This window comes from Actinia tenebrosa, unplaced genomic scaffold (genome assembly GCF_029948245.1).
Source record: "Actinia tenebrosa isolate PJP-AT-01 unplaced genomic scaffold, QUT_ActTen_1.0 PGA_scaffold13__45_contigs__length_12533684, whole genome shotgun sequence".
Taxonomy (NCBI): domain Eukaryota; kingdom Metazoa; phylum Cnidaria; class Anthozoa; order Actiniaria; family Actiniidae; genus Actinia; species Actinia tenebrosa.
The window spans coordinates 3,628,363-3,653,199 of record NW_028292573.1 but is presented as its reverse complement, the minus strand read 5'-3'; the positions used below and the strand labels follow the sequence as shown (position 1 = coordinate 3,653,199).

Genomic DNA, 24,837 nt, shown 5'->3' with positions numbered 1-24,837 from the left:
TTTTTGTTTTTGTTTATGAATCCCAGTCCCAGTATGCATGAAATCCCATTTTCCCAGCCCAAGAAAGGCATTTTACCCCTTCAGGACACTCTAAATACAGCTCAGTTCGATCACAACGTGGGCGGCTCGGGATTAAAATTATACGAAGATCGAAAACGTGTCTTACAGAAATACAGAAAGACTATCTAATATCCCAGTTTAACATTTAGTTAGCAAACCGGACATAAAGACAATTTTTTTAAAAATAAGTCACATCCACACACAGTATTTATGATCCCGTCGCCGATGGTCACGCAATGCTTTCGCGGTTTTGTGTGGTATGACCTTCACATGATTTGTGAAGCAGTTGGAAGTAAATGCTGCTCTATCTTCAGAAAAAAACATCACATTTGCTAAGTATTGATATCTCAAACGGCTTATAAAAGATTTTAAAGTATTATTAAAATTTTGGCAGTCATTAATACGATTTCACATAACGTTACGTTTTACCTGCAAATAAGCCTTAGATTAAAATAGGAGATAACTAGCTGAAAACTAGGGTGAACTGCGTCGGTGTTTCTAATGAAGCAGTTAAGATAAAATGGGTAAATTTCACACCGTGAAAAGATGAAAAAACTTTTTGACGTTTCAGACGCTCTTTTACTCCGACGAAGGACTAGCGTCCGAAACGTCAGTAAGTTTTTTCATCTTTTCACGGTGTGAAATTTACACTGTTAGATTAAAAAAACATGCTAATGAGACAAAGTCGTCGATACACGCTTCGGCCGTAAATATGTTCAATTCACAAGTACAGTTAAAATCGAAATTAAAAGACAGTTTAACCAAGTGACAAGAAAAGAAAGAGCTACAGAGAAGTGGCTATTGATGCGCAGGAAACGCATAAAGAATTGTGCAGTAAGGCAGCATGGATACACTCGCACGTGTAAAAAATTTGCTGACTAACGTCGAAGACCAAATTGTGAAGGGGCAGTGAAATTGAAATGCAGAATTGATGTTTCAGTGAATCATCAGTCTGCCTTGTAATGTCTAGGTTAATATAAATTCATTTAATTTTTGTTCAAAGCGAACAAACTTTCCAAAAATACATATTTTCCATTTTCTTTCAGGTGTTTATTTTTTATTTTGTTTTTAAATTATCACATTTTTAAGACTTCTGAAGAATTAAAATAAATTCTACCTTAGAAAGACTATCTGGTTTTGGTGATATATTATTATTTATCTATAATTAAAAATATTATGATCCTTGACTGGTGCAGAATCTACAGTCTTTACGGGAAGGAGGGTCTGTTCAGCTGAAAAGAGCAATATATCATTATTTAACACCGCACATAGTCTAAACTAGTATTTTTATGAGAAAGTTTCTATTGTTTGATACATCAATATTGCTGGTGGCTTCTCACGTGAGGCTAAATACTCTATACGAAACATGCATATTCTCTAAGGAGGATGTTTAGCACTTCTACATATTATCAAACTGTTATCATACTTAGAGAAAAATCCGTTTAAAAGTTTCACTTTCTTGTGATATCTGGCCATCTTTAGAGCCACATGAATTAACTTACAACTGCGCGAGCCAACTATTTGCACGTGAAATATGAACTAAACGGAAAACTAAAACTGTGTGAGCTAAGATTGTATGTTAGAATAAAAAATGTAGGAAAAAGGAGCGAGCGAGTAACAAGATCTGATAGTAATGGAACTAAATGATAATGAACTATCTAGTTAATTGATAAATAAATAAACAAACAAATTAACAAACAACCAAACAAATAAATGAATAAATGGATAAATAAATAAATAAATAAATAGATTAATTAGTTAATAAGTAAACAAATCAATCAATTAATAAATAAATGAATAAATAAGCTAATAAATAAATTGAAAAAAATAATAAATATATGAATGAATGAATGAATAAAAATGAATAAAAGGATGAATGAATAAATAAATTATGATATTAATAAAAGACTAAAATAATATTAACAAAAAACTAAAACGCAAAACATTTGAATTATTATCATACTATCAAACTAGCTGTCTCCCTTTTTGTCTTGAGAACCAATTGAAAGAAGGTATTCGTTTGACCTGAGTAACTTGATCCCTAGCTCTCTAAACGACAACACGTTTTAAAAATCCTTCATTAGTATTGGAGAACATCCTGAGAGACATCAGTAAATGATAAATGGGTGGAAAATATCAACGCCTTGCCTCTGAAACCGGTTCCAAGACGTTAAAAAAGGGTATTTTCTCCTATCTTTTCTTTACCTGGTTAAATGGGCTCCTGAAACTGGATATATTTTGGAAAAGGATCGAGGAATTCCTATGTAATCGTCCAGCATTAATTAAAACAAGTAGAAGTGCCATAATATATTCCAAAGATACCCAACCTTGTAAAATTGGAAGTTTGACTTTTACCAAAAATATTGATAGCACGAGAGCAACATGTATTGAACTGGACACTGAGCCCAGAGTAAATATAATCGAGATGTCGGCATCATGGACAAGTCAACAAAAGAGTGTTTTACACCAAGTCTCGATGGTAGTACAATCAAACCAGTTACTTATAGTCACAGGACCTGTTGGCAGTGGAAAGAGCTCTTTACTGATGGCCATCCTTGGGGAAATTCCCACAACTGAAGGAGAGATTACGGTCCATGGTCGAACAGCTTATGTTAGCCAAATACCTTGGATCTTCTCGGCTTCCATTCGTGATAATATTGTCTTTGGACGACCATTTGACGAGTCTCGATACAAGAGAATACTAGAAATGTGTGACCTTGAGAAAGACATCAACTGCTTCCCTCATGAAGACTTGACCATTATTGGCCAGAGAGGTGTAGGTCTCAGTGGTGGCCAGCGTGCAAGACTCAGTCTAGCACGCGCAGTCTACTCAGAAGCAGATATCTTCTTACTGGATGACCCACTCAGTGCAGTTGATGCCAGGGTTGGACAACACATCTTTGATAAGTGTATCTGTGGAGAGCTGTCGAATCGAGTAAGAGTTCTGGCGACCCATCAAGTACAATACCTTCCACGAGCTGACAAGATAGCAGTAGTAAGAGAGGGTGCTGTTGTTCTCGGGACATATTCGGAATTGAGCGAAAACGGAATAGTAGATACCTTACAGAAAAGACATGAAGATACTACAAGCGACTACACATTGCTTGAAGACGTCAATCATTATGATTATGATAATTCTAAGGACATGAGGGAGGAAGATGAGGACAGAGTTACTGGTACGGTGTCTTGGCGCTTGTACTGGAGGTTTTTCAAGGCTGGATTACCCTCTGTTATCATTGGTTGCCTTGCTTTATTTTACATCATCGCTCAAGGTATTTATAATGGGAATAATTTATGATTTATATAGCGCCCTTTCCTTATGGATATAACCAAAGGCGCTTTACATTGAGTTGTGAATTTCAGATTGTTTTTTATGCAATTTACAATCATGAGAGACGGTTAGTATGAGGTGTAGGCACTAAGGGTGGTCACTGCCAGGGTTTCTTTACGTCCTCAGTGGTTCTTTTACGTCCCTCCGATATTGGTTATGACGATAATTTGTGGAGAGACGGGACCGCCATTTAAAGAGGACATCCGAGCCACTCGAAAGTGTAACCATTTGCAGATGTATATGAAGATGTCGATGTATGCAAAGGCAGCACTTTCTCCTCAATTTTTTTAAGAACTCTATTGTTGGTCCGGCCGGGATTCGAATCACAACCTCCCGTACGAAAGTCCGATGCTCAACCAATGGCTTGGCCAACCAAGAGGTTGGCGGTAATTTGGCAATTTGGTAATTCGAGACTTTGAGTCTCCTAGAATAGTAAGGTTACCTGAACTAAAAGTATAGCCATACGTTTACTATTGTTAATTTCATGGACGAAACAAAATTCATCTATATCTTTGGTATCTCTCTCTATGTATTTTGACATTAAATATAACGTGCGTACAGTTAGCTCAACTTGTAAAAACTTGGTCTTGACCGGACCAAGTAACTCAGGGTCTTAAATACTGATAGGAGAAGTTGTTGCTTTTGCTAATTACATCAGCAAATATTTAGACTATAATGCTTTCTTGGAAAAGGAACCGTAGGTTTAGTCGCAAAACCCTTCTTTACCCTGTAAATTGAGGACCTGGTAAAAGAACCTGTGGAATAGACCTTTATTGTTTGTTGCGCACATTTCAGACCATGTGACGCCACTCTTGTAGATTCTTTCATGTGTAAATATTTTAACATGCTTGTCATCAAAAAAAAATTCTCAAGGGAATGTCATGTCATCTAATATGATGGGCAATTTGCATACGAAGCTCAAGAGGTCTATTAAGTAGTAAAGTAGTGGATCTCTATTTGGAGTCTTTCCCGGTATAGCAAGCTTTATTGTATTTTGGGTATTGTTTAGCTCCAAATTCATTATCCTTGCGTATTTGGTTTATAGTCTTCATGCTTCAGGCGCCTTCCAGCACCAAGAAATGGCCCAAATTTGAGGCATAACATTTTCAAATAACTTTCACCAGTTTTTATTACAACAATATAGAAAATTATATTAGAAAAGTTTCAGCTGATTTAAATCTAGGAAAATGTTTGTCCAAGAGGCACTTGGATAGTGTGTAATGGACAGAAGCCGGTCATTCTTTCTGTTGCTTACTCATGATTAACGTACGTTCTCCTTCGTGTAGCGTCATCGGTGGTTCCAACTTGGTGGATGTCACGAATAGTTCATATGACACTACAGGAGCAAAGAGGTTCCTTCTCCTTGAGCGTGTTTGGTGGTTTGGTTGGAGCATCGTTAATTCTTTTCTTAGTAAAAGACTTGGCTTTTGTAAGTGCAATTTTGAGGTCTACAAGAAAGCTGCACGACAAGATGACACTGGCTGTTATCAAGTCTCCTGTTCTGTTCTTTGATACCAATCCTGCTGGACGAATAATGAACCGCTTTTCCAAAGATATCGGTGCTATGGATGATCTGCTGCCTATCCAATTCCTTTACTCGGTTCCTATGTGCTTGAATATAGTTATAGTTATATTACTAGCTTTGGTAGTTAGCCTGTGGATCGCTGTTGCTGTCATTCCAATGGCAATGCTGTTATTCTTGATTGCTGCGTATTATCTGAAGAGTTCTCGTGAACTGAAGAGAATAGAAGCGATAAGATGCAGCCCTGTCTATGACCATGTTGCCGAAACCATTACAGGGTTAGAAGTCATTCGAACATCAGGGGCGGAAGAAGAATGCTGCAACAAATTGTTAAGGTAAAAAACTGCATAGCATTATTTGCTAGTCAAAAGCGAGTGTGTTAAATAAACAGTGCCTTTGGTTTGACATGGTTAGGGTGGCTATCATCAGTTCCGAGAAAGTAATGAAATTTAGTCTTCCATGTCAGGTGCTGCTGCTTGTAACCTCTTTCACAAACAACTCAGTTCGGAGGAGACACTTTTCATTGTTGTAAAGTCATTTACAACTCCCACTCCCCCATACAGTTATGAAGTGTACAAGAGTCGTTCTTCTGCACTAATGACTTTAATTTCACAGGCTTCAAGATGAGCATACCAAAGCCTTTTTCCTAGTCATGGCAACATCTCGCTGGCTTGGACTGTACGTTGATTTACTGTGTGCCTTTTTCTTGGTTGGGGTAGCCATCGTAGGACTGGTTGCCATTCATGATCACGGTAAATATACAAATATCAGTTCTTGCAAATGATTGATTTGTGCAAATAGATCTGACAGAATGAGGGCAAAATAGTTTTATTTGTAACGTTTTTGCTCTCAGGTTTAGCTGGAATGTTACTGTCACTTTCTATCACTCTCTTCGGTACTACCCAATACGGTATACGCCAGGCTACTGATGTTGTGAGTCAAATGACGTCAGTCGAACGAGTGATGACGTATACTGAGCTACCTTCTGAACCTGGGTACACCAGACAAGACAAATCATCAGATGACTGGCCCAGTCAAGGTTCTTTGTCTATACGAGACTTGTCTATGGTGTATTTAGAAGGTGGACCCTCAGTACTAAAGGAAATCAACCTTGATGTTCAACCCAAAGAGAAGATTGGTATCGTAGGTCGCACTGGAGCAGGCAAGTCATCTCTTGTAGCTGCTCTCTTTCGGATGCCCGATCCTCAAGGCCAAGTATTTATTGACGGTGTTGATCTTGGCACCATTGATATACAGGTTGTGCGCAGATCCATGGCTGTTATCACTCAAGACCCTGTGCTGTTTGCTGGAAGTCTCAGGAAGAATCTAGATCCATTCAATCGTTTTACAGACCAGGCTATCTGGACAGCACTTGATGAAGTACAACTGATGAAGAAAGTCAGCAAACTGCACCACCAGCTAGACTACTGCGTAGGGGAAGGAGGGTCAGGATTTAGTGTAGGTGAACGACAACTGCTGTGTCTTGCTCGAGCATTATTACAGAATTGTAAAATACTTGTGCTGGATGAAGCAACAGCCAACGTGGACTACAAGACAGATCACCTCATTCAGCAAGTAATCAGGCAAAAGTTTACCAAGTGTACTGTGCTGACCATAGCTCATCGAGTGAACACCATCATGGACTATGACAAGGTAGTGGTTCTTGACCATGGTCACGTGATGGAATACGATAATCCCAGAGTTCTTGATGGGAAAGAAAATGGCTTCTTTTCAAGATTGATAAAGGGACATCGTTATAAAAGTTGAAGCCTTCGGCTTTAGACCCTTTGCATGTGACGTCAAAGCAGCTCAGTTTTGATGAGCAAACAAAACAATTTTCAATCTCAATAGAATTAGAAACCTATTGTTATATCCTCCAAATTGAGCTGCATTCCGACGTGCTGCAAGGGGACTTTTGAAGTTCTCATCTACTGGAATGCATCTCGATTTCAGGATGATGTCCCCCCCCCCCCCCCCCCCCCCCATCCCCTAGGAGTCAATGGAATAACATTTATGCATGTCGACTGTTAATGATGATGAGTGAATTTTCTTCGTTAAAGGATTCAATAAAAGTCATCATTCAGTAACAATGGAATGACACCTATATATGTAGGTTGATGATGAGTGATCTTCCTCGAAAAGATTCCATTAGAAATAATATATCCAGCAACACGTGTGTAAAGTAAGCGGCTGGTCTAACGAAAATGCAGAAATACTAGTTTCTTGTCATATAAATTTAGTGAAATGTTTTGTATTCGTCCAACCAGGGAGCAACTGAAAAGTTTGCCACAATGTAAGTGAAAACCATAAGTTCTACCGAGAGATTTAAAAAGGGCCTTGTTCGTAATGTGAAACGACGCCAGCATCAGGATGTTTCCAAGGCTTCTTGAAAACAAGCTTTTATTTTAAAACTACGAACTACAAGCCAAGTAAGAACTAAAACGTGTTTGCTGAATATTAAGAATAATCCCTGCAGGAGAATAATCCATGCAATGATTCAAAGACTCGAATCAATATATTATATCCAATTAATTTTTCAGAAATAGCGTATTATTTTTCCCACTAATTCCTCTCCATATATATGTCTGCAATAGTTGTTATAAATACATATAAATATGTCGTTGCCATGGGTACGGATCACTCATTATTCACATAGGGGACAAGTGTGGGGATAAAACTCTTTGTGTTTAAGTGCGGCATTTGAAGGTGAGAGTCCTAGAACCTAACATCTTAAAAAGGATATTGTAAAATGGCAGGGAACCACTAGAATATCGAATTCAACCTTCCCGAAACGAATGGTAGAAATACGGTGCCCTCTTATTTTGTCGTCCACAATCCCCCTTCCCCCCCCCCGAAACATAACGAACATTCTTCGTGTACGAATACCATTCCAATACTGCAGAAGAGTAGACTGGATGGTTGAAATTATCCCTGGGTTATGGAACTGAATAATTTCAGGATTCCAGTAACCCCTCCCCCATCCCCCTCAACAATTAATGTACTGCCCCTTAATGACGCATTCTTCGCGTATAAATACCAATCCAACACAGCAGAAGAGTAGACTGGATGGTTGAGACTATCCCTGGTAGTTGGAGCCAAATAATTTCAGGATTCCTCTTCCTCTGCCTACTGGAGCACCACTTCTTCTCAAACCTTTAAAAAAATCAGTATTTCTCAGGAAAAAAAAGCTTTTAAATGTTATATTGAAGGAGGGAAACATTTTTTAAAAAGACGTAAAAACTGAACTCACTCCAGATGACTTAAAATCTAGGCGCACAATGCATCGTTTGTCACAGAGAAAATTTCCAAGTATTTTCTATTATCTCTGGTCAAACCAAAATATTTTCTAATAACAACGAAATATGCTATTTCTAAAAGGTATTTGATGAATCTTTCCACCGATGAGTTTTAATTTCTTTATTTTTGAGTAAAAGCTGTTGTACGTGAAGCAGGAAACCTGGAAAATATTGTATATTGTATATAAGATATATACCAACTACCTGCTTACGCCCAGATCACAATCTCACATGATCACGGAGTTACCCCCAGAATCACCCAATATAACAAATACTTACCAACACCCAGATTCACGATCTCACATGAACACGGAGTTACCCCAGAATCACCCAATACAGTCAATTCAAAAGACGTTGTCGTCGACCGGCTCAAGCCTACGCGACCGGACCAAAAGGAATGTGGGTAAAAATCACTGAAGCGGCTAAATATTCGTTGTGAATTAATAGCGCAGCGCACTGATTCTAAAAATAGCTTAAAGATTCGGACAAACATTGCATTCTGTTTAACCGCTACGAGGATTATACGAGCCGATTTTATTATTTTTACTTAAAGTTACAATAATAACCCATGTAAACTGAGATCAACTGCGATCGGCTGTGGAAATTGTCTGCTGAAAGTAAACTTGTAAGTTTGTTTGTCCGAATTTCGCCTTTGTCTTCGTTTTTATGACGTCACGGTTGCGCTGCGCTATTGTTCCCGCTAGTAATAAGATAATAATGGCGAGAAACGAATGCATGTCTTTGAGTTTAGTGAAAGAAAAACAAAGTAGTTATGATTCAGTTCACAATTTCGAAAATATGAAGGCATTAAAAAAACGTCTCCTTCAACACTTCCCGCTCGCCTACGAAGGTTCGTGCTGTAAACCAGGCATAACTAGTCAGATAAGATTATGGAGTCAACTCGGCTTCAATGATTACTACCCAGAATTACTTTCGGTCCAGTCGCGTAGGCTTGAGTTGGTCGACGACAACATTTTTTGAATTGACTGTATACCAACTACTTACTTACCGAAATTCATTCTCCTTGCTTCTTCGGCTAGTTTAGCTCGACCTGCTCCTTTGAAGATGGGGATACCTGTGCTGTTTTCATCTCCTATCTTTTCCGGCCTAGCCACGCCCAAACTATGATTATTCGTATTCGTGGCTATATCAAAATGTCTATTATTTTGGTGCGAATATATTGTTCCTGAAGTCGAGTAATCACTACGTAAGCATTTATCTTCGTCTTTTGAAAATCCGTTACAATTCCTAGAAGCAGAAATATCATCCTTTTTCGATGTCCAATGTTTTTCTTGGCCATGCAATGGGACATCACCATCTTGCATACTTTCTAAATAAAAGTTCGTGGTTTTACTAATAGTGACGTCATTTTGATGATTACTATTCACAGGATGAAACCATTGGCTTCGTGGATAACTGTTTGAAGCATTTTCATCTTCTCTTCTAATATCAATATCCCCAATTCTCCTAGCAATGGACTCCGCCGCCTCACGATGATTCGCGTGGTCCGAAAATCTTTGCTGCGCCGAATGATGACTTTGTACTGCCTGGGTTCTCATGTTTCGCTTGAATTGCTCTCGTTCTCTTGAGTTTAGGCTAAATGTAGGGTTAATAGAGGGGAATGGTTATGAAACCTATTGTTATAGGTCTTTGTTCACTTTTTTCAAGAGTGGCCATTCACAATCCTTTGTATTACCATTGTTTTACCATTTTTGGCAATGGCTGAGTGAACAGACAAAAATCTTTCTTTTCACTGCTAGTTCAAAATATTTAAGGATTTGGAAGAGATATTTGAATATTCCTTACAACAATCCCATACAAAAAGTTTATGTTTACTTATTTCGCAATTTTGGATGAGCATAAATCAAACATTGTGCATGGTCAAGACCGGTTCAACATCAAAAGCGATCAAAGACCTATAACAATTGGTTTCCTAACCATTCCCCTCTATTAACTTATGATGGGGTTAACCTATAGTCGTATATTCTGTTACTTGATGTCTTTTATCATTATAAATTACTCACATTCATTTACAGTCAAATCACCTCAAGCGTGAACACGTAGAGGTCATTAATGACTTTGTTTTTGGATTCTTGATTTCATTATTCGATTCGAACATTCATTATTGAAAACGAATCTTCAATATTCAAAAAATAATAAAAATTTGAAAATTCAATGAACTTGGCTCGTGACTCTTGTTTATAGCGGAAACAGAAGGTAAGTCATTAATATTACATAATCCTTACACAAAAAGTTGATCTTGCATTTTAGATGCATACACTTATTTCAATAAAGTTAGTCACCTGAAAAGCTATAAAGCTGAGGCCGACAAGGATTATGGGTAGATTCATTTTACACGTTCAACCGCTTGATAACTGTTCATGGACTTGCGAATCTTTTACCGGTTACAGTCTCACCTCTTCTGAGCATCATCGAGCTGCAGGTTGTGTTAAAAAAGCTTTGTATATATATGCTTTTTTGATATGAAAAGTTTCCCATGATGCTCAGTGATCTCAGCTTTCTAGGTGACTAACTTTATTGAAATAAGTGTATATACTTATTTCAATAAAGTTAGTCACCTAGAAAGATGAGATCACTGAGCATCATGGGAAACTTTTCATATCAAAAAAGCATAATCCATAATCCTTGTTGGCCTCAGCCTTATAGCTTTTCAGGTGACTAACTTTATTGAAATAAGTGTATGCTTGGCCTTTGTATGTGCTAGGCTTTGAAGATTCGTTTTCAATAATGAATGATTGAATCGAATAATGAAATCAAGAATTCAAAAATAAACAAACAAATAATGAAAGGAGGTAAATAACAAACAAAAAAGCAATGAACTATATATAGCAATTTCAACGAAAGTTAGTGAAGGTTTTGTTGCATAATTTTTGTTGCATAACAAGCATTAACTGCACTATGGACGATATGAATCCAATAAGCAAAAGGGCACATTGATATGAAATTTCCCAAACTTTGTCTGCATGCTTTTCTGGCATGTTTTGGGAAGCACTAGTGGTGTGCACTGCTAATGCACTACCTCTCACCAATGCGGCCCGAGTTTGATTCCTGCCGATCTCAATGTCATATGTGAGTAGAGTTGTTTGTTGGTTCTCTCCTGTGCTTCAAGGGTTTTTCTCCAGGTTCTCCGGTTTTCCTCCCTCCTCGAAGATCAACTTCTAAATTCTAATTCGATCTTTGGGCTTTCACTTAGTTTGGAGCCTAGCTCTGTTGTGATTGTCCCACGCTGTGATACAACAGCGAAAAGTTTTGTAGATTTTAGATTTTAGAAATTTCTTCTGTGCTGATGTTATTTACATGTGAATAAAATGCATCTCAAGCTTTGTAAGCAGCATGCAACATGCAACATGCAATAAAAAGAAAAGTCAACAATAATGAATGAAAAAACAAAAACAAACAAACACAATCTAGTTATACACCAACAAAATTGATATCATAACCACAAACTAATTATTAAAACTCAGGGTTCGTGCTGAGGTAACCAGTTAAAATTCAAGGACTATTCAAGGAGTATACAAGGAGTATGAATTTTCAAGGAGTATGTTCAGCTAACTATGCCAAGGTTTTACACACTGGTTGCACATGGCTGACTTTCAGACTTTCCGATCTTTCTGACTTAGATCTATTTCAGAACCATGCAAGTAATGACCAAAGCAAAATTCAAGGAGTTTTCAAGGAGTTTCGCTAAAACCATTGAATTCAAGAGCTTTTCAAGTGCCCTTGAAAACTGTGAATTAAATTCAAGGAGTTTTCAAGGAGTTTAAGGAGTACAGTAGCACGAACCCTGAAAACTATAGAGCCATACATGTAGAAAGCAGAAGGAAAGAAAATTAGAGTCACTCCTAACCTTGATATATCTTCTACTAGTTGTCTACTTCCTCCTGGTAAAGATGCACTGTTTGCATAATATTCAGACAGATTTTGTAGAGAAGTTGTGTCTTCATCATCTGCAGAGACAAGCAACCCTTCTCACATACACTTTACATGTACAGTACATGTATGTAAATTCTGCAAACTTGGTAGTTGTGAGCTGCATACTGAAATTTACTTTTTCAATGCCGTCAATTAAAAATAACCAGTCGTAACTTTTTATATTTTTGACTGGCGGCAGTGAAAAACCAATTTCCTATACTAACAGTTGAAATGTTCAAGTCCGCAAATCGAAAATCGCAGTAACGTCACTTTGAAATAAACATCTCACCTCTATCCCAGTCCTCATCTAGTGTTCTTGATACAGGTTCTTTTTTATAACACGGCACTGAGGTATCACCTTTGAAATAAAACCCTTCACTGTCCTGTTCATTATCTGAAACAAAGGTAAAACATTCCTTGTTTTACTAGGGTATACATGTACACATACAGGGGCGGATCCAGGTGTGGTAATGTAGGTGACTAGTCACCCCCCTTTTGCACAAATTTATCAGTATATCGTTAGTAACAGTCACCCCCCTTTTCCTCAAATTCCTGGTAAAACCTTTGTAATAGTCACCCCCCTTCTAAACTTCCTGGATCCACCCCTGACATAACAGGTAAAGCACAGAGGCCTGTTTCCAATTTGGTCCCAAATTCCTAATCAAAATTGGATTTGGAAATTGATTTTTTTTGAAGGAGGAAAACAGGAGAACCCGAAGAAAAGCCCTCAGCAGAGAACCAGCAAACAACTCCTATATGACACCTAGTTTGGTTAGGCTCAAATTATTTAGTGAACAACAAGGAATTTTGTGCTTCCCATGCTCATAATGATCATAAAATGGGTCAAAAAAAGTGTCATTGACAGATAATGTACTAGAATTTGGTGATAAGTGAAAAGTTAATGGCATCTGTAATAAGGCACAACAGACCTTTTTTATTTCAGACGTCATTCCCAAGAGTATGATCATGCATGAGAAGACACATGAATATGGATACAACTCTTATTCTTCTTATTCTCAAAGGAATGACATGTTATGTTCCATAATGGGCAACTTGTAATGGGAAAACATTGCAGCCAGGCTACAGAATTTAGTTTCAAAATACTGTACCTTTAAATGAATATGGTTCAACTTCACCCTGAAAAAACAAAGATTATGAAATATTTATATACTTATTTCTATAAAATTAGTGTAGTCACCTAAAAAGCTACAAATCTAAGACCATGATAAAGAATATGGGTAATGTGTAGTTCCAGAAATCATCCATACCCACCCCACAGAGGAATTTGGAATTTCCGAAGAATAGGGATGTCAGAGAAAGAACAAAAATTACAGAGTTTGTATGGAAAAGAATTGGAATTTCCGGGGGGTAGGGGGTGTCTTAAAAAAATTCCTCCGTGAGGGGGTATGGATAATTTTTGGAACTATACAATATGATTAATTGCCCATGGATGCCCCATAATGCCTTGCAATCCAAGATGGCCACCATAGTCTTATTTTGAAAACTATACCCTCAAGAAAATAACAAAATCCTGTACAGGATCCTATCAAAACCTCAATTAGGATCCTACATGATCTTGAATAGGATCTTGAATAGGATCCTAAATAGGATCCTATAGGATCTTGAATAGGATCTTGAATAGGATCTTGAATAGGATCTTGAATAGGATCTTGAATAGAATGCTATAGGATCCTGTAGGATGTTATAGGATCCTGTAGGATCTTGAACAGTATCCTGTAGGATATTAAGTAGGATGTTATAGGATCCTGTAGGATCTTGAACTGGATCCTGTAGGATCTTGAACAGGATCCTGTAGGATCTTGTACAAGATCCTACGATATATTAAACAGGATCCTATAGGATCTTGTACAGGATCCTTTGCAAGATCCTGTTTCAAGATCCTATAGGATCTTGAATAGGATCCTATAGGATCCTGTTAAGATCCTATAGGATCCTATAAGATCCTATAGGATCCTATCAGGATCCTATAGGATCCTATTCAAGATCCTATAGGATCCTATTCAAGATCCTATAGGATCTTGAAACAGGATCTTGCACAGGATCCTGTACAAGATCCTGCTCAGGATCCTGGTAGGATCCTAGTAGGATCCTACCAGGATCCTGAGCAGGATTTGCACCAGGGTGCATTAAGGTGTACGTAGAATTTGCATTTGGAAGTTTCAGGGAGGGTAGGCATGGTCCAACATTGAGCAATGTTGCTGAAGTAGGATTGTTTTCTAATTCTGATATAACATTGCACAAAACAAATTGTGACATGGCTTGCAACATCGATTGCCTGCAAAACTGTTCGTCTGAGTAAGAGATGTTTATGAATGTACATCCTGTCCTTTCATTACTGTAAACTCGCTGTAACTCACCCTATCTGGACATCTTGTGATGTGTCGTCTAAGTTCAGGTCTCAACATTATGTGTTTAGCATTGAATGGGCATGAAACAAAGTCTTTCTCGGGATAATTCTATATCAAATGAAGTGAAATAAAGTAAATACTCCATTTTACAGTTACAATCAGTGACCACAAATAATAGTTCCTAGCTGAGGTTGGAGTTACTGCACATGATAAACTGTGGTTTTGCTATGTGCGGAATCACAACTCCAGCCTTGGTAAGAAACTATTATTTGTGGTCACTGAATGGAACTTTAAAATGGAGTATTGTCTATTTAAGTGCCATTATAAAATAACTGTCATAAATCTCGCGTGAGAGCACACAGCACGTGCGCACACTTTAAGTTGTGTCATTCCTATCTAAAACAACGGTTATTGTAATTTGTATCTTATAAAAATAATAAAAAACTTGCTAGCTGTGCTGTATGGAGTTATAAAGCACTTGCGGATTGGCAGAACACCCGAGAAGCGTTGAGAAGCACTCCCCTACGTGTCGTGCTTCTCCTAACACTTCTCTGGTGTTCTGCCAAATTCCCACTGCACACAGCACAAGCGCATGTTTTCTATTTCTTCAATAACCTCTTGTGCTCAAGTACACTGTACACTGTAAGTAAAACTTTCATTCTGAGAGGGCGAGGGAGAGGAATCTTTTGCTTGTCATATTGTTTCACTGTTTTGAATGAGTGAATCACTGCCACGATCTTCACTGGCATCACAAGAATTTGTGGAAAATTGACAATATTCCACGACCCCAAAGTAGGGAATTTGACCTTCTCTCCACCTAGATAACGACTTTATACACAGATAAAAAGGTAGGGATGGATAAGAAGTTGGAAGGCATACACATATACATGTATCTCACTATAATGTACAGTACATCCACTTTCAGAATATTTTCCTCGGGTTAAAACGTTAAATGACATAACAAACACAGCGTTATATACAAGAAAGACAACAAAACTTGAATTGCTCTCTTAGATATCATTTAAAAAATGAAGAAATTCAACGGATTTGGCCTTGTTTTCAACATGTTTACCTTTCTACACTTGATCACATGGTACTGATACCTCTTCGCGGGAACCTTGTGTATTGGGTCATAAGGACAAACTATCAGTCTATCAGGATCCCATCGGTCCCACTCTGAAGGAGCAGACCAAGCCATGTTAAAAACCTACGTAGTTTAAGATGGTAAATCTGCAATAACGTCAGACTAAAATGCGATAGAAATGTTTTCCATTGAAGAACATTGAAGGTCGTTCGTTTTAATTTGTGTACGTGCTGGCAATATGCTCGGCCCACTCTCTCATCTGAATAGATTGCCACAGGAACTCCATATAACTATGTAACATGATTGTGGATTTTCAGAAAATTTCCTATTTACTCAAGCGATTTTATTTGGCTTGTGAAACGAAGTTGTATAATTAGTGACTAATCAACAGTAAAACTAAAACAAAACAAAACAATAACAAAAAATACTCTTAAATTTTGGTTTTTGAAGGAAAATGAGTAAAATCATTTTGAAAAGAAGGAACATACCCTGGTGTGTGGCAGTGGTTTTTTCCATATATATAACTGAAGCCATGAGAAAATCCCCCTGACACCTAGCCTCCTGCACAGCCTCTATGAGGCACTTCAGGTTCCTGTTAGGAGGCTACCTGCTGGCACCAAGTGAGAACTAACAAATCCGATAGCCCACTTCCGAGATATGGTTTGCTTGTTACGCACAAAGGTTTTAATGTGGGGTTTCATGCATAATGCTCAGTGATTCGTAAAAGGGGAAAGAATGATTTGATTTTGCACATAGCCTCGTACTGAAACCTTTGTGCATGACAAGCAAAAGTGGCCTATTGATATGTAGTGGTTGATTTGTGGGTTTCTCAATTTCTGAAAAATAACCTTTGAATATGCTTAATAGACCTTTCCTGAATTCGCTTGACTGATCACCAAACAATGGTTTGAAGTCGAGGTTGAACTTGATGAATAAAAGATTCAAGTTCAGTCTCGACTTCAAACCATTGTTTTGTGGTCATCCAAGAGAATTCAGGAAAGGTCTATTGGGAAATTTTCCAGGTTGGATACTCCCTTTGTCAAAGTGGTGGGGGTGACCGGCACCCCCCTCCCCCTTGGAGAGAAATATTGGTCATTCACAAAATTGTAATATATGTGTTTATAACAAATAATGAAAAGAACCAGATTTTTTTTCCTTTTGGTTTGTTTATTTGATGTCAACACTCCTTAAACACACTGCAAAGTAATTTGATAGAAGTACAAAATGAACAAGAACTATCACTAGTCAACTGGATTTTTGAATGACAAAATGTAAAACACCATGGCTCCACTATAGCTCTTTCTTTTTCTAACTGTGTATTAGCACTACAGAAACACTACGGACATAAAACCATTGATGAGGATTTGAACACTATAAAGTACACCTTTTTAGAAATTGATATTTTAAATAGAGTGCAACCTGTACATAATTAGCACTAATCTGCACCTACCAGCACCTACAAATTACCATGTTCCCATAACAACCATTAGAGTATGTTGAAATGTTTGCATTAACCATGACAACTTGTAAATGCCTGGATTTTTAGATGAATTATTTATCGTCAATCAAAATTAATTTACTTAAACCACTGTTAGCTTGATTGACAGATGTCAAAACATGCCATATCTAGAGGTGCCTTGATCAAGAAAAATGACAAGAGTAGCTGCAATGTCTTTACACAATAGTTTGAAATTGAGCCTCAGTTAACTGTCCTGTGAAGTAATTGTTCATACTTGTACTACAAAAATATAGACCCTTTTTGAGTTTATAAACCTAATGCATTGTGATCTAGCTTGGGTGTAGATGCCTTGCATGTAATGTGAAAGCAGCTCGATCTGGGGGACAAACCAAGGAATTCCAATCTCCTGAGAATTATAACCTATTGTTTTGTCCCCCAGATTGAGCTGCATTGCAAAGTGCTGCAAGGGGACTATAAACAACACCATACGAAGTGTGCTGAACAAGAAATTTATACCCAAGGTAGACCCTAATGGACCATGTTGGCTATACCAGAAAAGGTCTACGATATATCAGTTTTTATCATTAACCAAGTTGTCCAGATTGGTATGCTTGCTGATAGCCTCCTTCTTCTTTCTTTTCAGGTGCTAGTTTGATCATGTCGTCGATACGGAGTATAGTAATCGCTGCTTCAGTTGCAAACTTTAAACATTTTATTTTACATATTGCAGGTTCAAGAACGCCAGCTTTCTTGTTGTCTCTTACGGTGCCATCTACTAAATCAAGTCCGATCCTGGAATGGCAAATTTAGTATAATCATTGTCTGTTTAAATTCGAAGTTTCAACAGCTTATAGGGTTGTGGGATTATGATTACTGTGACAAATTATTGGTTTTCACAGCGACCATGATGGAGGAACTTAACAAAAGAATTGTCAATGAATTCTTTTGTTATATCCTCCAACATGGCTGCCATGTCTTTTGTTATTCAATTCTCTTGGGAATGGTTGAAAACAACTCACAACTGCTCATACCGTTACCATTCTGAGAAAATGGCAGTCAAATTCGTTTTTAAATTAAATCTATTTTTGATAGATAGTATTAGCTTACCATTTAAGATGTGATCTTTCAGCATTGATTTGAGAAGTATTGTGGAATGCTCTTAGTTTTGCTACCAAATCAGCAGAATCCTGTGCAGCATTGACAGCTAGGATTTTGGGAATTACTAGAAGTGAGTGTGCAAACTCAGCTATGGCCAACTGCTCCCTAGAACCCTAAGATTATAAACAAGGAAAGAAAAAAAAAAAGAGTAAATAAATGAAGGAATATACAACAAAGTATTATAAGAGTTTCTGTAGTTTTACTACATGTAAATACATCTATACTGAGTGTTAATATATAATATAAAAAAGAATAAAGAAATGAAGAAATTAATACAACAAAATATTCTAAGAGTTTCTCTAGTTTTACTACATGCAAATACATATACTGTATGCGGAGTATAATATCCCATCAGTAGGAAGGCAGCATGGAGTAATCTCATCAAGATAATCAGATGAATAAGATCCATGACATTCATCATCTGGGACTCATACCACCTACCAACCCATCTCTCCCCCCTTACGTTCGATACCACTACTAGTCAGAATCCTGTTCTTGAAAACATTTAAGTAAGCTATAGAGCAGTTTTCACATAGCTGTGAAAAGCTCAGTGCCATATGCATATGCCTTGCCTGGCCACAACAGTAATTTTTTCTAGAGTTTTAATTGGCAAATTTATTTTTTCTCACACAATATGATCAGGGTGTGGCAGTGCCGTAACCTTGGCATAGCCGTGTCTGCATCATGTTCATGCCATGTTTTGAGTGTCTGATTGAATGGAGTGTAAATTCTTGAGCAATGTGATGGTCTGGAGAAAGCGTGGCTACATTCACAACTGCCTTCAAAAGATTAGTCTGCTCTAACGAAGATCCTATGTTACAGTACCTATGAATCCTAATAGGTACTTATAGAGGATTTCCATGTGATGTCACAGTGGCCATGTTGGAAATTGTATGCTTGTTTGGTACACCAATATAGCTGCCTTGTCATGCAAGCGAAAATGCTCTATTATTGGTTTGATTATACAACTTACCAATGACGTAGCAAAATTTTCCAGATAAATCGACAAAGCAGCTTCTACAGCACCTCCACCAGGAACAAGAGTCTTAGATTCCAAGACACGTTTAACAACACATATAGCATCATGAAGAGAACGCTCCATTTCATCCAGCATGTAATCGTTTGCACCTCTCAGGATTATGGAGGCTGAAGACCTGGCTTTAGTCCTGTGGATCAATACAGATAGGGATTTTAACATGGTCTGTGCATGGAGAGGGAGATTGTAATATAATATAAGTTTTCAGCTCTTAGGGCTAAACCTGCCCACAACTTTTAGTCTTATAAAAAAAAACAGAATAACTCAACTTTGTTTATAGAGGATAACAATTGACAGTAATTCAACTGATTAACTCTGGTTGATTAGGGATGGGATACCATCAAGATGGTCATCAGATCCATGTGAAAGTTTAACCATTTGCAGATGTAATTTTACATACAAAGGCAGCACCTTCTCCTTAGTTATTTTTAGATCCTAAGTGTTGGTCCAGCCACTCCTACCAACTGAGCAAGTCAACTGAATTGCATTGAAATAATCAAGAAATTTTGAAAGAGTTACCTTCAGACCTCAACGTGAGTGCAGTTAATATAAATGTTCTGCATTTGACACAGGGTCCTTACCCCTTAATAATGATCAGTTCGTCATCACTAATTCTTTCTTGTCGTACTTCATCTGCCATTCCTAACATACTTGCATCAAAGCTCTCCTCTCCCTCAAGGTTAGCCAGTGACAGTACCATTGTTGCTGAAGAAGGTATAAAAGATAGTTTAATAAGATAATAATAATAATTGCGGGCCACAAGAGGAGCATGCAAGCATAATCTTGACGAGAAAACGCCAAGGTGCCTGGGCCTGTGGAATACAAGAGACTAGACAGCTTTTCAGAGTTTTCGACTTCCAACTGGAATGTAAAGAATGTGAGGAATGCAGACTTACAGGATTAGGCCAGTGCTCAAACAGGTTTTCAGGCATACATGAGGGAATTCGATCCGCAGGGATAACCTTCCTTAGCAGGCTAACCAAATCACTAAATACTCACTTGCATCTGCCTCTCCATATATTAATAGCTACTCAAGCCTCTCAAATAAATTAAGAAAATCTTCCACCAATGTTCTACGCCCGCACTTCCTAACCTGAGGTTATCCCTAGTCATTATTTTATTCTATATAGTAACAATTCCAATGTTCAACACCGCTTTACAAGGTACTGTATTGATATTAAAAAAACTATGTACATAAATGCTCAAACATATGTTATTTGTAAATAAAAAAATTCTATTTAGATGACTGGTTGGAAACAATTTTTTCATGCACAGCATGTGCTGCTAAGGTTCAAGTTCCAACTGAGTTTGTTTGATGTTTTTCTCTACCTTCCCATGAGGGTTTTTCCCAAATTGTATGGTTTTCCTCCCTCCGTAAAAAATCAACATGTGAGTTGAGCGTCACATGACTGTTGTAAAGAATAAATGTAGTGGTAGTGAATGTGGAGCAAACCTCACTGAAGAGCCCCCTTATGAGAAGTCATGGTTGTAACATATAAGTTTTTTGTTTTGGTTGTTGAATGGTTGTACATGTACAATACACTATAGGTACTGTACCTCCAGTAGCCCTTGCTATTCTTTTTAGGTCTGCCTTCTTGACTCGTCTGACTCCCATGGCACCATTTTCAACAAAGTACTTGAGGCACAGATCATCAATACCACCTGATACCAGAACAACATTGGCTCCTGATGACAATATCTTCTGCACTCTCTCTTTGGTAATGGTGGACTCCCTAAGATGCGAGATGAAAAAGTTTTGAATACTGAAACTGGGTACATTGGCAGATCCTGGGGGTGAGGTGGGGATTGATTGGGTACTTTTTTGGTATTTTGCTAATAATACAGTAAAGCGTAAAACTTCAAAACGTTGTTAAAGTTATTACATATTGCAGTGGCAGATCCAGGATTGTTACAGGGTACGTCATGCCAAAGCCACAGTAAACCCATAACAAGTTGGAAAATGACCAAAACAATGTCCCAAATTGGAAGAAACCAAAATTGAGAGCTACAATTAAACCCAATAAAAGTTTATCTGGATAACATTTTCAGTTAATATGAACAAAAATTTTCAATTTTTTGATTAGCCACTCCTCCCTCTCACCACACCTGAATATTGGAGCTGTCTTGGAAACAACCTTTCCCTAGGAAAAGCCGGGGATATGTCGCTGTATTAACCAAATAGGTCCCAAGTTTACCTTTCTCTTATTGCGTCAAGTTTCTCAGGGTCATCAACCACCACACTGACTCCCAAATGCATCTTGGCTTTTTGAAGAGTAAAGTCAAGACAGGCAATCTTTGCATTTTGGATGTGTTTTGGCATTGCTGCATCACAGGAAAAACATAACACAAAACATGTTAAAACGTTCTTAATTACTACTCGGATTTACTAGTAAAAACATGCTACATGCATGGTGGCACATTGTTATATCATTCCAGTAAAATGGTAAAGCCTAGCAGTACGACTGTGTATAACTATATGTATGATCGCAATGCGTAACATCGTAAATAATCATATATATCACCATGTACATCACACATAAGGATGGTTAAGCGATAGGCAGCAATGATGAGGTTGAACTGTAGGTAGTGAAGATGATGATTTCAAAGAGGTGGACCACAGAACAAAGACGAAATGTGTGCTTTACCTTGTGAAGCAATAGTACAGTTCAGAGCATATCCATCAATTAGAACACTTTCCTGTGCACTTGCACCATGCGCCTTGAGTACATTGATGCCTTTAATAGGATACTTGGCTTCACCCTTGTTTCCTGATCTCTTGACTGCCGTCACAGCGTCAACAATCATATTAGCAAAGAAATCTGATTGCTGGTTGATTAGCTTAGAAGACAGTGATGTTTTAGCGGCATTAACGATGCAGTCCCTGCCTAGGTCATCTACATTAAGGGTTAAGTGTTCTTGGATATATTTACATGCTTCCCTAAGATAAAAAAACATTTACATCATGAGTGATCAAACATACAGTGGTTTTTATATGACAAGGTATGTAGTAATTGCACCAAACCATTAAAAACTACACAATTTGATAGGGTAACTAGATTTACACAGAGTAATTTTCATCTAGGTCCTTCTAGATTAAATTAGAATTTAGAAGATGAATTTAGCAGAGGGAGGACAACCAGATAACCTGGAGAAAAGCACAGGAGAGAACCAACAAACAACTCTACTCACATATGAGTCCAAGAATCGAACCCAGGTTGAACCCAATGTGTAGTGGTCACAGTATTGAATGGAAAACATTATTTATAGACTTACTTGCAAGCCAGCCTATAACCACTAATAATTGATGTAGGATGAATCTTCTGTGCAACCAGCTCGTTAGCTCCCTTGAGTAACTCTGCTGCTAAAATAACAACGGATGTAGTACCATCACCAACTTCCTGGTCTTGTAAGTCGGCTAGCTCACACAAGATCTTTGCCGCAGGGTGTTCTACTTCAAGGAGTTTTAAGATTGTGGCACCATCATTGGTGATAGTAACATCCTTTACAGAAAGGGAAAAAAATAAATACCACATCCCAGTTGAAATATAACTCCACTTTGCTAAGACAATTTACTCCGCCCCAATTTACTCACCCCATGATATTTCATAATTATTATAGTGTTTATAACACATAAAAAAAGGTACTAAAGGTTCCCTCTTCATTCAAAAGTCTTTTCTCTTTTGGTTATGAGGCCCTGCCTTATGAGTCCATCAAAAAACCCTTGCAAATAAATACAAGCTAAGGGCTTATAACCAGGACTTTTATAATTTGATATGTGCAGCCTATCATAATAAATACAACCTTGTAGTTATGTTTATGCTTGCATTGCAGGGCCGGGTTGAATGAAGGGTTAATAGCACTATGTGAGGGATAAATCATTATCCAATGGATAAGTCAATGCTGTTATCCAATTATTTATCCACTAGGAAAGATTTGTCCATCAGATAGTGCTATCCAGCCTTCGTAAAACCTGGCCCTGGTGTTAAAAGATATAAAATTTGTATAACCAAATGTCATAAAAAAGCAAACTTAGATATAAACTGTTTTGTCAATAGTTTGCTTATTGATTTTATAATTTCATACTATGATAATTAAGAATATACTTAAGATTACGATATACTTTACATATATAGCATATTAACATTTACCAGGGGGTGGAGGTACGTGGTTAGGTTTGTACGTTTTTTAACTTCATTAACAATTGACCTCCTATCTAATTTGTACCACAAGTACATTTATATAATCAATAGAAATTCCCACAAAAAGGCTTCTCTGAACGGATTTAAGACTTCTAGTCATTCATTTATTTACAAATTTAGCATAAAGAAGCCGTGGTACAGACGAGAACTTCGTGTAAAGTGAGCCACACCAATCAAACACGTGCAAAATGACAGTTCATACAGTTCATGTACCGGCATTTACACTGTTCGCCTTTGTAAAGGTTTCTATCAACGATCTCACTGTTAGATCTAAAAGCTAAATTCCTGACCATGTAAAATAACTACTAAATAACCCTGGTAACGTAATTAAACAGAGAGAAAACCTACCCCAATATCATCGACTAGCATTTTGTCCAGACCGACTGGTCCCAGAGAACTTTTGACAATATTTGCGATGGCTGTGACGGCCGTAACTGAAATGAAAATGGACAAAAAAATAAGCTTAATGTTTAGAATGGGTATTAAACTTTATGTTAACTTGCCATTTTGGTTTCTTATGACCTGTCCTGAGGTTCTTTCGCCTCCAACGTGAAGGAGATCAGCTGAGCTTGGAGCAGACGACATCTTGAAAGTTTCTTCCAACGTGCAATGGTGCGCGGGGCATTGTGGGTCGGCTGGAGGAGTGGCTCGTCCCAGGATGCTTCGCGAATGATAGTTCTTTCTTTCTTTCTTTCTTCCTTCCTTCCTTCCTTCCTTCCTTCCTTTCTTTCTTCCTTTCGTCCTTTCTTTCTTTCTTTCTTTCTTTCTTTCTTTCTTTCTTTCTTTCTTTCTTTCTTTCTTTCTTTCTTTCTTTCTTACTTACTTACTTTCTTTATTTCTTTCTTCCTTTCTTTCAGTTCTTGCTTTCTTCCTTGCTTTCTTTTTTTCTTCCTTTCTTTCTTTCTTCCTTCGTTCCTTTCGTTTTTTCTTTCTTTCTTTCTTTCATTCTTTCATTCTTTCATTCATTCTTTTCTTTTTTTCTTCCTTCCTTTCTTTCTTTTTTTCTTCTACTTTTCCTGCTTATTTTTCCTCTCGTCTTGATTATTTCAGTTTGCGATGTTCGTATTTTTTCCTTTGATTTATTTTATTTCCTCATATTATCATTATAACTTTGGCCAATAATTATCGAAATATATATATCTGCGCAAGAACGTTGTCATACTAGTTCAGTGATCCCCTTTTGTCTTTTAATTAATTCCTTTCCTACTAAAGTACAAATATTCTATTTTCGTATGACAACCGTTCTTGCAAAAGGGCACATATATATGCATTCAAATTCTGATAAATTCTGAGGTTGTAGAAAAAATAAATGTAGATTTACAACTGTTAGAAAAATGAAATTTTGGGAGCGGTATTTTAACAAAAGATTAGAAAGAAGATGCGAAAGGAG

General features: G+C 37.5%; 3 protein-coding genes across 4 annotated transcripts; 1 reads left to right on the top strand and 2 right to left on the bottom strand.

The window, feature by feature from the left end:
• The first annotated feature begins 2,155 nt into the window (after nt 1–2,155).
• Nucleotides 2,156–6,871, top strand: LOC116288242 (ATP-binding cassette sub-family C member 4). Its single transcript, XM_031695011.2, has 4 exons — nt 2,156–3,332; nt 4,678–5,248; nt 5,529–5,665; nt 5,767–6,871. The coding sequence occupies exons 1-4, from the start codon at nt 2,183–2,185 to the stop codon at nt 6,678–6,680; spliced, it is 2,772 nt and encodes a 923-aa protein (XP_031550871.2). The 5' UTR covers nt 2,156–2,182; the 3' UTR covers nt 6,681–6,871.
• Nucleotides 6,872–7,278: 407 nt separating this feature from the next.
• On the bottom strand, nt 7,279–15,841 carry LOC116288255 (uncharacterized). Of its 2 annotated transcripts, none has more exons than XM_031695026.2 (7): nt 15,584–15,841; nt 14,521–14,619; nt 13,252–13,279; nt 12,432–12,536; nt 12,078–12,177; nt 9,219–9,805; nt 7,279–8,066 (listed from the first exon to the last, which is right to left on the bottom strand). In XM_031695026.2, exons 1-7 carry the CDS (start codon nt 15,707–15,709, stop codon nt 7,990–7,992), a joined length of 1,122 nt encoding a protein of 373 aa, XP_031550886.1. In that variant the 5' UTR covers nt 15,710–15,841; the 3' UTR covers nt 7,279–7,989. The 2 variants fall into 2 exon arrangements, with proteins under 2 accessions (XP_031550886.1, XP_031550887.1); XM_031695027.2 differs by lacking the exon at nt 15,584–15,841 and adding an exon at nt 15,127–15,237.
• Nucleotides 15,842–16,747: 906 nt separating this feature from the next.
• On the bottom strand, nt 16,748–24,059 carry LOC116288248 (T-complex protein 1 subunit alpha). Its single transcript, XM_031695019.2, has 10 exons — nt 23,951–24,059; nt 23,796–23,881; nt 22,522–22,748; nt 21,894–22,186; nt 21,444–21,570; nt 20,806–20,981; nt 19,830–19,953; nt 19,186–19,378; nt 18,162–18,325; nt 16,748–17,846 (listed from the first exon to the last, which is right to left on the bottom strand). Exons 1-10 carry the CDS (start codon nt 24,030–24,032, stop codon nt 17,639–17,641), a joined length of 1,680 nt encoding a protein of 559 aa, XP_031550879.1. The 5' UTR covers nt 24,033–24,059; the 3' UTR covers nt 16,748–17,638.
• Nucleotides 24,060–24,837: the final 778 nt, after the last annotated feature.

Coding starts and splice junctions, on each gene's coding strand:
- LOC116288242 (XM_031695011.2), top strand. CDS start 2,183: ATGGGTGGAAAATATCAACGCCTTGCCTCTGAAACCGGTTCCAAGACG. Junction 3,333..4,677: donor ATTTTACATCATCGCTCAAG/GTATTTATAATG, acceptor TCCTTCGTGTAG/CGTCATCGGTGGTTCCAACT. Junction 5,666..5,766: donor GGTTGCCATTCATGATCACG/GTAAATATACAA, acceptor TTTTGCTCTCAG/GTTTAGCTGGAATGTTACTG.
- LOC116288255 (XM_031695026.2), bottom strand. CDS start 15,709: ATGGCTTGGTCTGCTCCTTCAGAGTGGGACCGATGGGATCCTGATAGA. Junction 14,620..15,583: donor ATGTGATCAAGTGTAGAAAG/GTAAACATGTTG, acceptor CATTTGATATAG/AATTATCCCGAGAAAGACTT. Junction 13,280..14,520: donor TCACAAGATGTCCAGATAGG/GTGAGTTACAGC, acceptor TTGTTTTTTCAG/GGTGAAGTTGAACCATATTC.
- LOC116288248 (XM_031695019.2), bottom strand. CDS start 24,032: ATGTCGTCTGCTCCAAGCTCAGCTGATCTCCTTCACGTTGGAGGCGAA. Junction 19,954..20,805: donor AATAGCAAGGGCTACTGGAG/GTACAGTACCTA, acceptor TACCTTCTTCAG/CAACAATGGTACTGTCACTG. Junction 19,379..19,829: donor GAACTGATCATTATTAAGGG/GTAAGGACCCTG, acceptor ATTGATCCACAG/GACTAAAGCCAGGTCTTCAG.